General features: G+C 37.5%; 1 protein-coding gene across 5 annotated transcripts in view; it reads right to left on the bottom strand.

Moving 5' to 3' along the window:
* The window catches only part of LOC131159677 (serine/threonine-protein kinase TIO), a 45,445-nt gene that overhangs the window by 10,379 nt on the left and 19,824 nt on the right, over positions 1-15,242 (bottom strand). For all 5 annotated transcript variants that reach the window (XR_009137851.1, XM_058114757.1, XM_058114758.1 and 2 more), the window contains exons 10-15: positions 14,391-14,463; positions 14,240-14,308; positions 14,055-14,135; positions 13,865-13,970; positions 13,639-13,791; positions 13,361-13,499 (exon numbers count right to left, since the gene is read on the bottom strand). Coding sequence is in view for 4 of the 5 variants with exons in the window: in XM_058114757.1 (XP_057970740.1) it covers positions 13,361-13,499; positions 13,639-13,791; positions 13,865-13,970; positions 14,055-14,135; positions 14,240-14,308; positions 14,391-14,463 (621 nt within the window). In the remaining variant the exon portion in view is untranslated. The remainder of the gene's footprint in view (positions 1-13,360; positions 13,500-13,638; positions 13,792-13,864; positions 13,971-14,054; positions 14,136-14,239; positions 14,309-14,390; positions 14,464-15,242) is intronic.

Below are 15,242 nucleotides of genomic sequence, written 5' to 3'. Positions count from 1 at the left end.
AATATACTAGTGTTTTGTGGAGTAAAATTAGGCTGTTATGATTTCAGGGTTAGGGTGTTTTTGGGACCCTGCAGGTATGGGTTGAGAACCCCAGCGGTTATTTATCCAGGAACCCAAGTAAATTATACTTTAGGAAATAACGAATAGGCAGATTCAGGAAATGTGACTATGATGTTTTTCTAGAAAATACAATGTGTTACTAGGGAATTTGTATATATGTAATTACAGCATTTTGAGGTTGAAACGCCGAGGGCGTGAGGGTTGAATTGTAGGCAAGCCTCCTAGTTAGATAGGTGAAGGAAATAAGCTATGCTAGGAATTTTAGAATGTTTATTAGTAAATTACATGTTTTTCCATATTATTCTCCAATATGCAAATTATTTGTAAATTAGGAGTTACTGATTTCAGAATATGAATTATTTATTTATTTAGTTGTGTGGCATGAGATATTATCATAACAGCACAGAAATCCTACAGTTTTCATATTACTATGATTTACAGTATTTATGCAGAAATATGTTTTATCAGATTTTACAGAATTACGAATTACAGTGTATATACAGACAGATATTATACAGTCAGATATATTTTACAAACAAATATATTTTACAAATAGATATTATACAGACAGATAGTTTATAGCATATACAGATTACCATGATTCCCAGAATTTTAAAGTCATAACACTATGATATTACAGTTTATACAGTTCAGATATTACAGATCAGTTATTACAGCTATTACAGTTCAGATATTAAAGTATTTACAGAACTGCTTTCGATGTTATGGTTATTTTGGAATCATGACGAACAGTAAGATCTATATATAGAAATAGTATTATATAGTATCAGACCCTGATGAATCAGTTCAGATATCAGCAGAGCACGGTACCGTTGCTATTACAGATCAAAGTGCAACCACACATCTCAGACAGTGTGTGGAAGATTCCATCAACAGTGCCTGGAGGGATTGCAATCTCCCCAAAGTTGACTTATCCTGGTGGGCCAACCAGAGTAAAGTCCCGCCTATGGGTCGCACAACCTTGTCATCAAGGGTTAAATCATGACGTACAGTTTTCGTGGATAAATATCATAGTTATGTATATCTATACAGACTTACATAATATCAGCAGATATAGTATGATACTAGAAGTATGAAAAACGTAGAAAACTCATATATGACAGTTGTATTTTAAATTATGATAGATGCAAGTTGTACTGTATGTTGTTTTATCAGCTTTTACAGTTTCAGATATTTATCGGTATAGTGTTTATGGAACTCAGTCGCCACACACTAGTAATAACATATTTACTCTTACTGAGCCTTGTCTCACCCCAGTAACTTAACATTTTTCAGGTGATTCAGCTAGACGAGCAGACCAAGCTCGCCGATAGAGGGGTCGTTGCACTGCCCTGGTTGAGGGGTAAGTGTTTTCAAGGAGATGTGTTTTTGGGTAGTTTTCCGATGTCTTGGTGGATGTTACTGGGAGATGTGTTTTTGTATATGTATATCTTGGGGAATTATGGAATTCTGGTATTGTAAATATGGATGTACAATTTTATGTTTTTCGCTGCGTAACTGTGCAAAATGAACAAGGTTTCCTCAGTGCTCATTTGGGGCCTGAGATGTTATAGTAGTTAATTTAAAGGTATCATAGTAAATTAAGTTTCTGTATATGGTAATGTTTAATTGACAAAAAAAAAATGGTATAGATTTCTGGGTTGTTACAGTTTTTATTAACAAGATATCTTATATTCAAACGGGAACTAAATTGGACAAGTTTTAATCTTCATTAGACTTAATATATTTCATATAGTTTTTTCCAAGTCATTAAAAGGCTTTTTGACAAGGAAAAATACAGCAATCGTTGACTAACATAGTGCGGCCTCAAGTCTTGAACACCTTTCGGTATTTGGGGTATAACTTTTGCTAAAAAATTCCAAAAAAGACGATCTTGGTGTCCCTGGAAAGTTAAGAAAAAATCCCACAACTTTCATGTTGATGACTTTTTCTGATTCAAGGCAATCGTCGACAAGTGGGGACCACTAGTCGATGAGTCACGGGAAGAATGTTAACGATTGCTACGAGAGTGTGACTAGTTGACAAGTTGGGTAGACTAGTCGACGAGACGCATCGTGAACAACGCACCAACGGCTAGAAAACGGCTAGTTTCTTTTGGGAATTGCTCCCACAGTCCAATAACGGCTAGTAAGGGTTTTTGGTTATAAATACAAGTCCATAGACTTGTTTAGCATGGTTTTGGTGATTTATTCAAGTCCATAGTGAAAAATATCATTTTATTCAAAACCTAGCACTTTGCATTTTAGTTATTCATTCCAAGTGCTCAATCTCTCTTGCTCACTTATCTTGTTTCAATCATTCCTTAAGAGAGTAATGTGAGGTTTGATTCTATTTGATATCAGCTTATTGTGAGGAGCATTGCTTTGTATTATCCATCATCTTGTAAAAGGTTCTTTGTGAACCGTTGTTGGTGAAGGTTCTTTGTGAACCAAAGGCTCTTTGTGAGCGGGTAGGGATTTGTTCCCGAGTGTAGGGTTTGGTACCCGAGTTGTAAGGTTTGCTCCGCCAGTGAAGGAGTATCTTAGTGGATTGTGGGATCCTTGGCTTGGTGCCGAACCACGTTAAAATACCGGAGTTAAGCTTTCTCTCCCTACACTCTCTAATTTTTGTCTTGCGCTTGATTTTCATTATATATTGTGATATAATTGCTTGCAATCTTGCCAAGAGTTTTCTTTTGTAGAGAAAGCCCAAATACGCAAAAAGAGTACATTCACCCCCCCCCCCTTTGGACTCTATATACTCCCAGGTGGGACGATTAACAATATATATATAAATAGAAAGAGAGAAAGATACATGTTGAGAAAGGGAGGCACCCACATTCAAGGAAAGGGAAGCATATTGATTTCTTAGCTCAACTCTTAGTTTTCTTGAATTTATTGTGGTATTCTTGTTCAACTTGGTGAAGGAAGCATTCCAAGTTATGATTTTTCAATCAATCTTTGATGTCTTTGAAAATTTATTTGTGTCTAATAGGAGAATTTGGTTCATAGTTATTTGTTCTTGCATTCTTTGATGGTGGATAACCAGACTTATGTTCAAGCATTAGCTTTCTCCATTGCATATGAGCATTGGCTGCCTCTTCTTTCTTGCTTAGTCTTCAATTTTTTGCCATAAAAAAATATAAAATTCATTTTTAAACTACATAAAAATTCCTACAATTTTTGGGTGCTTTCTAGGTTCTTCAAAGCCTCTAGGGCACTCTTTTGGGATTGATTAGAGTTTACTATTTCTCAAAATTTACAAAAAATATTAAATTAAATTAAAAATTAAAAATCAAAAGTGTTGTCTTGTACATAAAAATTTTGATCCTTTTTTGCATATGTTCTAATAGATTAGAAATGTAGAATATCATAAAATAGGAAATTACCATTTGAATTTTCTTAGTTGCCTTCCCAAGATTATGAGATTTTTTTTTCCTTATTTTAGAGCTTATAGTATTATCTTTTTTTGCTAATGTGTCCTATTTTAGGTAACTTTGATTGTAAGATCGTGTAGATACTTCTTTATTGTATAATTTATTTCCATATTTGCATCTTGCTTAACCTTAAAACATGCTAACTGATCTGACAATGAGCGTTAAGGTTATGTATTATGCAAGCCTTCGCAGATCTTGAGGTAAGGGTAGTTTTTGTCTGGTGCGGGACCACCCAATGTTTAATAGGTGGTAATTTCAAACACATGCTAAAATCAATTGGACAATGAGTCAAAGAGTTGTCTTGTGCACGCTCATGTGAATCTTGAGGTGAGGGCAGTTTATGTCTTCTGTATGGCTGTCTAATATATAAAAAGGCTAACAAATCTTAAAAAAGAAAGAATCAAAGTCTTGATGGGTTAACTTAAGAGGTAATCATAGGTCAATTAGTTACAATTTGGAGGATGGATGTGCGGCGCTAGCACCTTCCCCTTACATAATCGTACTCTTGAATCCGATGCTAATTATGCAAATCATGACTATCAGCTCTTTGGCCATGATTTAAATTAATTGGTAGTAATTAGGTGAATTAAATTACACCTAAGTAAATAAAAGATTAGTGGTAACATCATTTTAGGGTTTTCATCCCCATCAAGGTCCATCTCTGTCAAGGCATTGGATCCAGGTCTGCACGTGTTGACAGCCTTGATCCCATTCTGACCTTGATATGTTTCATACTTCAATTCCATTTCATAAACCAACATTCAGCTCATCAAAGTCACTAAACCAAGGCCAGGAATAAAACCATATGACCTCATGACAAGACCTTTAGCTAGATTGATCCCTGGGGATCATTTGGCAGCACTAATGGAAAGTGCGCAACCAGAAAAGAAAAATTGCGGAATTTGTTTAGTGTTTATGATATCCAATACGTGCCTAAAGTCATAATTGTTGTTTTCCTGCATTTAGAAATAAGTTCTGATGAATAATAATATTATACTTTAGCATATACATATATACATAATAAAATAATATATAATTATTAATGTTTGCTAAATAATAATATTACTAACATATATTAGTACCCAGATTACTATGTCTATACACATAAAATGTTATTATTAGTAATTATTCATGTACTACAAATTCATGCCATACATAATATTAGAGATCCCTCACAGCCCAGGCACAACGACGCAATTATCAGGGGTGCGCTCTACCACTGAGCTTTCAGAAAACGGATTCCTATTTGAAGAGTGCATATCTGCATGGATAAGCTCACACTAACCTGTCAATTTGGGATCCAATTCGGGACTTCCCTTGGGAGGGATCGAGAAGGAATTCTTATTAACAAAATTTACATTTTTCAAAAAAATGTTCCTTGAATTACTATGTTAATCCGTATCCAAGCCAAGCAAATCCAAACTGCCAAGACCATGGACAAGTGCTAAACCAAAGGAGAGGGATGACTTCTAGTACACGGTTTGGGGTCTGTCATAAATCCAGCAGCACAAAGAGGAGGAGGAGGCATCCAATGGCATGAGGAGGTGGAAGAGAGGGCTGGGTCAGGGTGTTCAGCAGCAGCACAAAGAAGGAGGAGGAAAGGGTCTGTGGTGGTGGTGTCAAGGGCAGTGTGAGGAGGATAAATAGGAGAAGTCCTGCGCCTAAGAAGGGGGAGGAGTAGAGAGCCAGTGAATAAGAGATGGGGTATTCCAGCCAGGTGAGGAGATGTGCAGCTGAGGTGTGAGGCTTCCTCACTGGAATGCTTTGTTCCATTTTCTTTTCCAGAAAGGCAAGAGGTTTCTGAGAAAGAAGAGGACAAGGCTAGGGCAGGGAGTAAGAGAGAGAGAGAGAGAGAGAGAGAGGAATGTATAAGATTTATAATCAAGCCACTGCATACTCAAAAATTTAAAACATGCCAGCAATTGTGTACAGTGACCACTTAGAAGTGGACCAAGTGGCAGAAAAAAAACCTTTTTCAGCTTCTCAAAATTCACAGAAAAAGTGAGCAAGTGCCATTTTCAGCTTTTCATGAGCCCTTCGGGGCCCCTTGCCCTCTGCCCGAAACCTCCCATTTGTAACAGACTTCAAGTGGATAAACCATTCCATATTCGTGCAAGAATACAACAAACAAATATGAAGACTGATAGCCATGAAATACCTTCTCAATTGCAATAAATCATTGGTATTAAGTCTGTCAAGAGCCACAGTCCAAATTAAAATTAGGGATGTAAATGGGGCAGATTTGGAGCGACAGAGGAAGAACCCAAAATAACCACACCAAGAATTATCAGCCCCACCTACTGACCCAAATCTGCCCCAGGACAATATTTATATCCCCATTCTCGCATCATTACGGGGTCCACCTCCCGTCATGAATCTAAATCTGCTCTTCCAAATAAAAAAGCTACAAAATTATGGGGAAAAAAACATAGCTTATCTTATTTTAATATAATTCTAGATAACCCTTTTCCTCTCTATACTTCCATTTCGAAGGCCAAAGTCTCCTTCAAAATCAAGGCTTTTATCTGGTTGGTTGCGCCTTCATAGAATTAATACTAATAACTTGCTACAGGTTAGGAGACCTTTTAAGGCTACTTCTCTAGGCATATGTGTTCTTTGTTCTAATTGTTCAGAATCTTCTTCACATTTGTTCATTCATTGTGATTATGCTTGGAAGGTGCAGAACAAGTTACATAGTATTTTTGGCAAATGTTGGGTGAGTTTTGAGACAGTGGAGGTCTTTTTGGCAGTGTCTTTCGCTGGTTTTGGCAGGAAAAAGGAAAGCTCCGGAAATGTGCTTTCTTTGCAGTCTTTTGGGGGCTGTGGATAGAGCATAATGTCTCTTTTGCTGGTTTGGGAAAAGATACACTATTTGACTTCTCTTTGGTGTGTGTGGCAGGGGAATTTTATGGGGGGTGAGCTTTTCTGATATTCAGCTCGACTGGCAGTATGTGTTGAAGTGTCAGTTCGTCTTGGTTTTTCTCTCTTTTGTTTTGTAGTTTTCAGGTTGTTTCTTTGTGTTCTCTATCTAGATTTTCAAGACTATGCTAAGGAGATAGTCTTATTATTCTAGTTGTATATTCTTATTCTATTAGTGAAATTCTTCTTTTACTATCAGAAAGTATAATTCTGGATAACATAATTTTTTTTAATATTATAACATACAATAAGGTAAAATGAATACATTTAGGAGCTATGAACAACTGAATGAAAAATACTCTATTTATACATATGCATGCATCCATACACACACACACATGCATAAATATATTTATTTGTTTTTTTTATATTCAGGACGGATTCGGGGCAGGTTTCATTAAGCATAGAGGGATTCCGGGCGGGGAGAATTCGAGGTAGGAAACACATTCTCTAAATTGTTCAGAATCCGCCCCGGGTCTAAAAATGCATCCAAACCACTGCCCCTAATCCATTTCATAAACTACAAATAGGGGTGGCAAAATAGGTTCACAGGCCGGGTTCAGGCGGGTTGCAAACGGGCCGGGGTTGCACGGGTCACAACCATGTAAACCCTAACCTGCCTTTTTAAAAATCGGGCGGGTCACTGGTTACCCATTTAAAAATAAAATTTTTTTATTTTAAAATTTTAAATGAAAGAAATTACATTTACAGATCTCTCTCTCTCAGTTAAGGAAGAAGACGAAGAAGAACAAATCTCTCTCTCTCGGCTGAGGAAGAAGAAGAAGAAGGGGTTTAAATCAAAATCAGGTTTTTAAATCGTGGGGGTTTAAATCAAAATCAGATTTTTAAATCGTGGGGGTTTAAAATTTTAAATCAAAACCAGTTTGAAGAAGAAGAAGTGCGAGTCTGCGACTGCGAGACTCAGCGAGACAGGTGAGACAAAAGACTAGGCAGACGCGAGACGGCGAGAGACTTGCTGGTGCTAGGCAGACAGCCAGACGCGAGAAGGCGAGAGACGTGCTGGCGCTAGGTAGACGCCAGACGCTGGTGCTGGGCAGACGACCAGACGGGCAAGGGACCACGCTACAAGGGCCAAGGGCGCACGACAGTGGAGTGCAGTAGGACTGGAAATGTGGATAGGAGCAGGCGACGGTATAGCCGAATAGGTTTTATGTGTAACAATGTAAGGCGTGTTTATATAACAGGCCAGGCAAATAAACGGGTAATCAAGTGACTCGACCCAAACCCAGGTTGACCCATTATAAACGGGTCGGTTCCGAATTGACCCATTTATAAATGAGTTGCCTTGCATAAAACATGGCCCTGTTTTAAACGGGCGGATCACAGGTCACTCGTCGGGTTTTGACCCGTTTTGCCACCCCTAACTACCAAATCCACCCCTATTGGGGCTGAATCAGTAGATTGAGACAAGAGTTCTGCCAACGCAAATCCATTTACATCCCTACATAAAAGCGCTGATTTTCAAACAAACCATAGCCTTCTAAAAATGTTCAGGGGAAAATAAGAAGGATTCAAAATTTTCAACAACTAGAAAAACAAAAGGCATTTTATGGAGAAGGAGCTAGAAGAATCCCCAAACCAAAACCTCTAGTCATTGCCCATTTGAGGTACAAAAGGATTCAACAGTCTCAACAAAACGGTTAAATCATTAATATCTCTCTCATTAAGATTCATAAAACAATGAAAAATCCCAAGAGAAATAACACCCCCCCCCCCCAAGGAAAAGATAGAAAGCATAAATCGGTGCATTATGTATGGTAGACAGTCTAAAAAGGCAAGGGACGAAAGACTCCAAAGAAAACTTACCAACCCAAACCTTGAATAAAATAAGAATCCCATTCCCAACATGAAAACGAGTAAGAGGGTCAAAGAAATGAGCAAGCTCAGAAATATTCCAAGGGCTTGCATGAGAAACATTGCCACCCTTTTTAGTATCCCAACCAGTCTGATGCAAACCCTACTTGCTTTTAATAATTTTGTACCATTAGGAACCAACCTCCAAGGGGAACCTCCACAACCACTTTCCAACTATTGAGATGTTTTTAGACACCAAAGTCCCGAGCCCCCACCCCCTTTAGATTGAGATCTTCTAACCTTCTCCCAACTAACAAGATGATCTCTCCTCTCTTCCCCAATGCCCAACCACAACAAATCTCTCATAATCCTATCCATGCAGCAGCCACTGCCACTAGAATTTTAAAAATTGAAAGAAAATAAATGCGGATATTAGAAAGTACAGCATTAATGAGAGTAATGCAAACCCCTAAAGAAAAATACGCTCTCTTCCAACTTTCTAGTCTATCCCCACACCCTCCTTCACCGATTCCAAGAAGCAGCAAAGTTGGGACTACCACCTAAACGAAGAGCCAAATAAGCAAGATGCCACTCTAGACTAGTACAATTGGCTAAATTAGCAAAACCCTAAAGCTCACCCTTCCAATGTTCAAACCCCCAACCCCATTTTTAGACATGTTGATTTTAAAAATCACCTTTTTTGGGCATAACAAGCACTTTTTCACACCCAAACACTTATATTTGAAGTGATAATGGATATACATGCTTGTGCAATAAGTGTTGTGGAACAATAATTAAATATACCATTTTTTCAAGAACCAATAAAACCCACTATAACCCAGCACTTTTTCTACAAAGTCCAAAATCCATTTGCACAATCTTAGTTTGGACAGGTTTTTTTGTTACAACTCCAACCTATGCCAACCCTATTTCCCATCACACCCGCCAACATCCTAGCCTAAACTCTAGGCCAAGTTTTTTTCCATAGGTTTCGTTAAAATAATCAAAACCCTTGTACCATAGGGAAACACATCAAATGAATCAAACTTGTGTGCTTGCTTTTCAACCTTATCCTACCCATACTTATTCCATTAAATCTTTTAGAACTTCCTTGGCCTTGAAACCTTTTCTCTCTCAAAGGATTGAAGGTTCTTTTTTCTCAACTAGATTTGTCTCAGCATTAGGGTGAATCGTGACACCGAAAATCTTTGCCTCCAGTAGGAGCTTCGATGAAGCCCTAGCGATACTTGCTACCCTCTTCTCTATTGAAGGCTCAAAGCCTCTTCTCTCCTAAAGGCTTGAAGCCCTAGTTCCCTAGCTCTCTCTCGAAGGCCCACTACCCATTTTTGTTCAACTTCCAGCTTGCCTATGGTCTAAATTTTTCTCTCAAAGTCCAACAACGATAGAAAGGAGGAACTCTTGAAGGCTCTTCATGCTTCCTAGCCATCACTTTAGCAGTGTTCAAACCAAGGACACCCAATGGTTCTTTCTCCCTCAAGAAGGACTTCCACTCACTCTCCTCAAGCTCTTAATCAAGATTTTATTAGTTTTCATGATAGGGATTCATTCAATTCAAATCAAAGCGAAATTGTTCGATCTGAAATTGGATAAAGTAGGGAAGGTTGGAGCTTTGTTCATTCTTGAGAAGAATTGGGAGCAGAATTCATGGATTTGATTTTCTTCAACTACAGCAAAATGGTCCTCATAGGGAGTCTTATCTCTTGCTAGAAATTTAAGCAAGGGTATAGTAGGCGAGCGAGTTAGCGAAGAGTTTTCATAGATCTCGGGTGGGTTTTGTTGATTATTGGAGGGTGATTTATGGAACGAGGGTAGGGAAATTCCTCGAATTAGGCCACGAATGGAGAGGCAAAAGATATTCTTTCTTTGTCCCTAAAGGATCCAAAGGCGATAGGTGGTTTTGATTTGGGAAAGAGTTCAATGATTTGGTGAGCTCTTGTTTTTCAGGCATTGATGGAAATAATGGTTAAAAAAAGTAATGAGAATTGATCCTGGAGTTAAATGTTATCAGGAAAAGCTGATGCTGATGGTTCTTGCTCGATTCCTAAGATTGGTGCTTGCTAGATTCCTATTGATGGAGTTCACTCAATCCCTAAGGATGTGCTAGAGGTAGTATGTGTTCGGTGTGCGGAGAAGATGCAAGAGAAGACTCTGCAAACAACTTTGCATGATCAATTGACGTCACCAAAGGAGAAGGTTCCAGCAAGGGAGGTTAGACCAGAGGCAGCTTGGGTGTTCTACGTGGGCGATGGGATGATGCAGGTCGGGCAGGATTGGCCTAGGTCTTTGACGACTAATTTAGATAGAAGCCAATTGTTTGAAAGCAATAAAGGCCTTTTAAAAATTTCTGATGGACTTGTTCATTAAGGAGGCTCAAGAGTGGAATTTTGATTCTATATTAGGCAAAATTAGAGAGGAGAAAGAAATTATTGCAAAGAAATTTACATTAATGGGAAAATAATTTGCAACAGGGAGAATGAGAAATCTCCCAAAGAAAATCTGGAACAAACACAAAAAAAACAACAAAACCAACTTGGGAGAAAAAACCCTATAAACCAGCACATTCCTCTAATATCTTTGAATCTCTTGGAAACTATTTCCTATGAGAAAACCAAAGCCAACACGAAATTATGTCCTCTAAAACCAAAGCCTACACACCACAATGATGCTAAAAACTAGTTGTTATCCCAAACCAACTGCCAAATTAATTTTTTTTTCCCAAAGAATATCTGTGCATTCCATTCCAACCAAGTTCCCCATAAAATTGCAAATACACCACACCTTCAAAAGGTTTCCTTTTTCCAAACCTGTGAAAAAAATGGCTAATAAATATTCCACTGATGCTTACCCAACTCTCCACCATTATACCAAACAATTTATTCCAAATCCACCAAGCAAATGCGCAGTGTAAAAGGAGATGAGAAGCTGTCTCAAGAGTCTTTAAGACAGAGCACACAAACATCAGGAGAAAAAGCCCTCCAAGGTCTTCTAATTTGCAAAAAATTGTTAATATTTATTAAGCGCAACCAACCAAGTGAAATCCTTAATTTTTAAGGGAGCCTTGGCCTTTCAAATTATAGGAAAGAGCAGAAATGAACAATTAGAGTGAATCAAGCATTCAAAAAAAAGATTTACAAGAATACACTCCTAATGGATCCAAGGACCAAGTACGAATATCCCTCCCTAACAAAAGATTACTTCCGTTCGATAAAGATAGTAAAGAAGACAACTCCTACGTCTCCCTATCATTAAGAGGTCTCCTAAAGTGAAGATTCCAGTAAACCAAAGAACTGCCCAAAACCCCAATAAAAAAAGATATGGATCTATTTTGCTCAGCACACAAACAAAAGAGATGAGGAAAAGAAGTGGATAAAACTTCATTACCCAGCCAACGGTCTTTCCAAAAGAGGATACCTGACCCCCTCCCCACCACAGAATTAGTGTGAGGTGTAAAGGAAGGATAAATTTGAGGAATGGACTCCCACGAACTCCCCCAAAGAACATATGAGATTACTATCAGTATCCCACCCATTCTCATCTAGCCCAAACTTGCCTCTTATTACTCAATGCCACAAGGAAGATTCTTCTAGAGGGAAGTGCCATAACCTTTTAGCTAAAAGGTTTTTAGGCACCAACTTACCTAGACCAAACACAGCCTCCTTTTCAGATTACAAACCAATTAGAGAGTAGAAATTCAACCGAGTGAATAGCAGTTAGGCCAACTGGAAGGGCAGGCCCAAATGCTTAGTCAAGTTCCTAGTCAAAACGAGAGCCTTATAATGAAAACTTGTGAGGCTGCGGGAATTTATCCCTCTTTAGAACAGAAGAAAAACACGCACAATTCAGCAATTAAATCGTCTTCTAACAAGATCTATGGTGGTCAAGAGGAGATAAGCAATTGCTCTAAAAACAAAAAATAAAAGGAGGCAAAGTCAGATAGGTGGCCTTCTAAAAAGTCTACTAATTTTCTAAAGGGCTCCTATTATGAAGAATGATAGTAAGCAAGGTTCCAAGATTGTGTTTGGGGGATCTTCTTTGAAGAATTTAATTCTTATGAAGTTGAAAATCAGGACTTTATTGTTGGTTTGGAAAGGAATTCAAATTATAAGGGAGTCAATTCAGATAATCTAAAAACTTGAAAGGTTTACGCTCATCATAAGGAAGTGCAATTCAGTTTTGAAAGGAGGAGGTATTTTGAAAATAATTGAGATTCACCTTGTGAGAAAACCAAAAAAAAAATCTTAAAAGATATTCTAAAGGTGTTTTAAGCATTATGGAGGAGCCCATTTTTCAGAGGATTAATACAAGTGCGGATAGTAAGATATGGGGGGATGTTTCAGAGGGTGATAGCATAGGTAGTTTTGAATTTGAATGTGACAAGCGTTTAATTTTAGAACAAATTCGAGAGCTGCAAGGATTTTTTATTCTGACTCTTCTTGTGATTGTCAAGGGGATTTATCTTATGTGCCGCTTCCTCCTCTAGAAGGTTTATATGGAATTAATATTTTTTAGGACAATGCTTCTAAACAAGAACTGAAGGTAAACAATGGAATTCAGCCTAATCAGGTTCAAGAATCTACCAAGAAAGACATCAAACTCAGAATTTGTTGCATAGCTTGGGCCTCATACTGTATGATCATAAAGGAAATGAAGTTCGATTTGATGGTGGTGAATCTAAGGCGAAGAAGAGTCAGAGGGAATTTGCAAATTTGAAGTGTCTGGTGAACAATGATTGGAAGGGATTAAAGAGAGACTTTCTTGGATGGTTCAGTTCTTTTATTATTTTTATTTTTCCTGTTCATTATTAATTTTTTTTTCCTTTTTATTAGAGGATTCAGTATCCTCACTCTGATTGAACATTCTCTTCCTTGATGTATCTTCTTTTATTAGGAAAAAAAATCTTTCATGCACAGAAAAGTATGCAATTTTCAATCTTATGGAAGAAAGTATCTATGAGTTTAAATGAAAATCAAACCATAGGGTAATCATTTAATATCTAAACAAACATCCAAATGCATTCCTAAGAAATTTAAATCAAAGACACCACCAGTTGGAACTTGGTATTTGCTACAATTAAACCATAGAAGGATCAGGAGCAGATCTTAGTTTTACCGGCTAGAGTTATGAGTTCCTTTAGTCCAATTTTTTATTGGTAGCAGGACAAGTGCCAGTGCTTCGCTATCATGACCTATGAATTCTGCACCTTTAACTGTTAGAGAATTATTCTCTAATCTGTCCAACACCTGGCAACCTGAGCAGTGATATAAGGGAAACAAGATTGCCAAACCATTTGAAATTAGAACAACCAATAAGAATTTCAACACAACATTATGGGGTAACACAACATTGATGTAAACATAACTATTCTGTTAAATTATGAGATAATCTACCTGACTGGTTAGCATCATTGGGACCAGTGAAACCAGGAAACTCCTCGCGTGGACAAGAGTCAACTATAGCTGAGTTAGGACTACCTGACAAAGGATCACTTTGAAGGTTTGGAGCACAACCATTCTCAAAGGCAGCTGGGGAATGACCTTTATCTAGAATAACACAGTTTGTGACAGTCAAAAACAATTCCCATGTGTGTATCTAAAGACCAAATGAAGGCCTTACCTGCAGGACTGGAAAGAGGTGAACCACTCGATGTATGACTGATGTTTGTTTCACGCTTCAAAGCAGCATCAGATACCCCTTCTGCAGGGGCTGCAGCACAAATCTCCTGGCAATTAAGAATCCAAGTTCTAAAACTACAAATAATATTTCAACTATATATCTTTGTATGAAAATCATAAAATAATGTTACCCTGGCCCCCAGATCGCATACTGTTTCTCTGACAAATGGGTGCTCAAGAAGATCAGGCCAAGTTAGTCTATTTTGGGGAACCTGCTTCTTACAAGTTTCTTTATCAAATTAGAAACCGAAATTTTTTGTAAATAAAAATTTACAACAATTATCAAATGGTACATTGAATTGTAACAAAATATGACCTTATTGAGCAATCCTTTTAGGAAATTTTTGAAATTTGGACTCATATTGTCAGGATAATTGACTGGATCCTGGAAAATAACACACAATTAATGTGCATTCAAACAAGAAAGTTTCAGTTGATAAACTGATAACAACATTAAAAAAATATACCTTAATGATGTGCCTGATGAGAGCATATACTGAATTCGTATAAAATGGAGGTTGGCCGACAAACAGTTCATACCTGCATGTCCAAGAACAACTAATTTCAGTCCAGGGTGAAAACAAAAGAAACAAGAAGTTGTGTAGAAGAAAATATGAGGGCTAATAGTTTGTTGATATAACTATCTTAAACAGAGGGTGGAAATATTGGAATGTGGCAATAAAAGTAGAAAAATCTTCGCAGGCAATCGCCAGGTGTTATCTGCACAAGTGGAAAGGCATGAATTTTACATAAAACAAACAACAATTTAAACCACCATCCAATATATATGGGCTAGTTTGGAAGGAACAATTGTTCCCAAGGTCCTCTCAATATCACCTGGAATTACGGTCAGGAAGCTAGTCTACTGATAATGCCAACAAGCAACATCATTAGACTGATTCAAAGAACCAGCTGCATTTCCAGCATTAGAAGGTCAGGAATGCTTGAAAATGATGAATTCCACTAATCACACAATTAACTTTCTATGAGCATTTTCCTTAAAAGGCTATAAAATAAGGGCAATTATCCTATGCAAATGCTTCCTTCGCCAGTTCTTTCAATTATAAACCCAACCACCATCTTGTGTGTAATCCATACCCTTAATTGCCATGGGATAACCACTGAAATAAAAAAAATAAAATAAAAACCCAAAATTTAACCCTAGTAAATGATAAGACACTTATGAAGTAAGATCCAACTTTTCAAAAATTATATACTATACACTCCCCCCAAAAGGCATGTTGTGAAAAAATACAAAATAAAAATTTTTAAATTTAAAAAAAAAAAAAAACGATGAACAAGCTAGTCCTTGCCTTAAG

Source organism: Malania oleifera, chromosome 7, assembly GCF_029873635.1.
Source record: "Malania oleifera isolate guangnan ecotype guangnan chromosome 7, ASM2987363v1, whole genome shotgun sequence".
Classification (NCBI taxonomy): domain Eukaryota; kingdom Viridiplantae; phylum Streptophyta; class Magnoliopsida; order Santalales; family Ximeniaceae; genus Malania; species Malania oleifera.
This window is presented reverse-complemented; position numbering and strand designations above follow the sequence as displayed.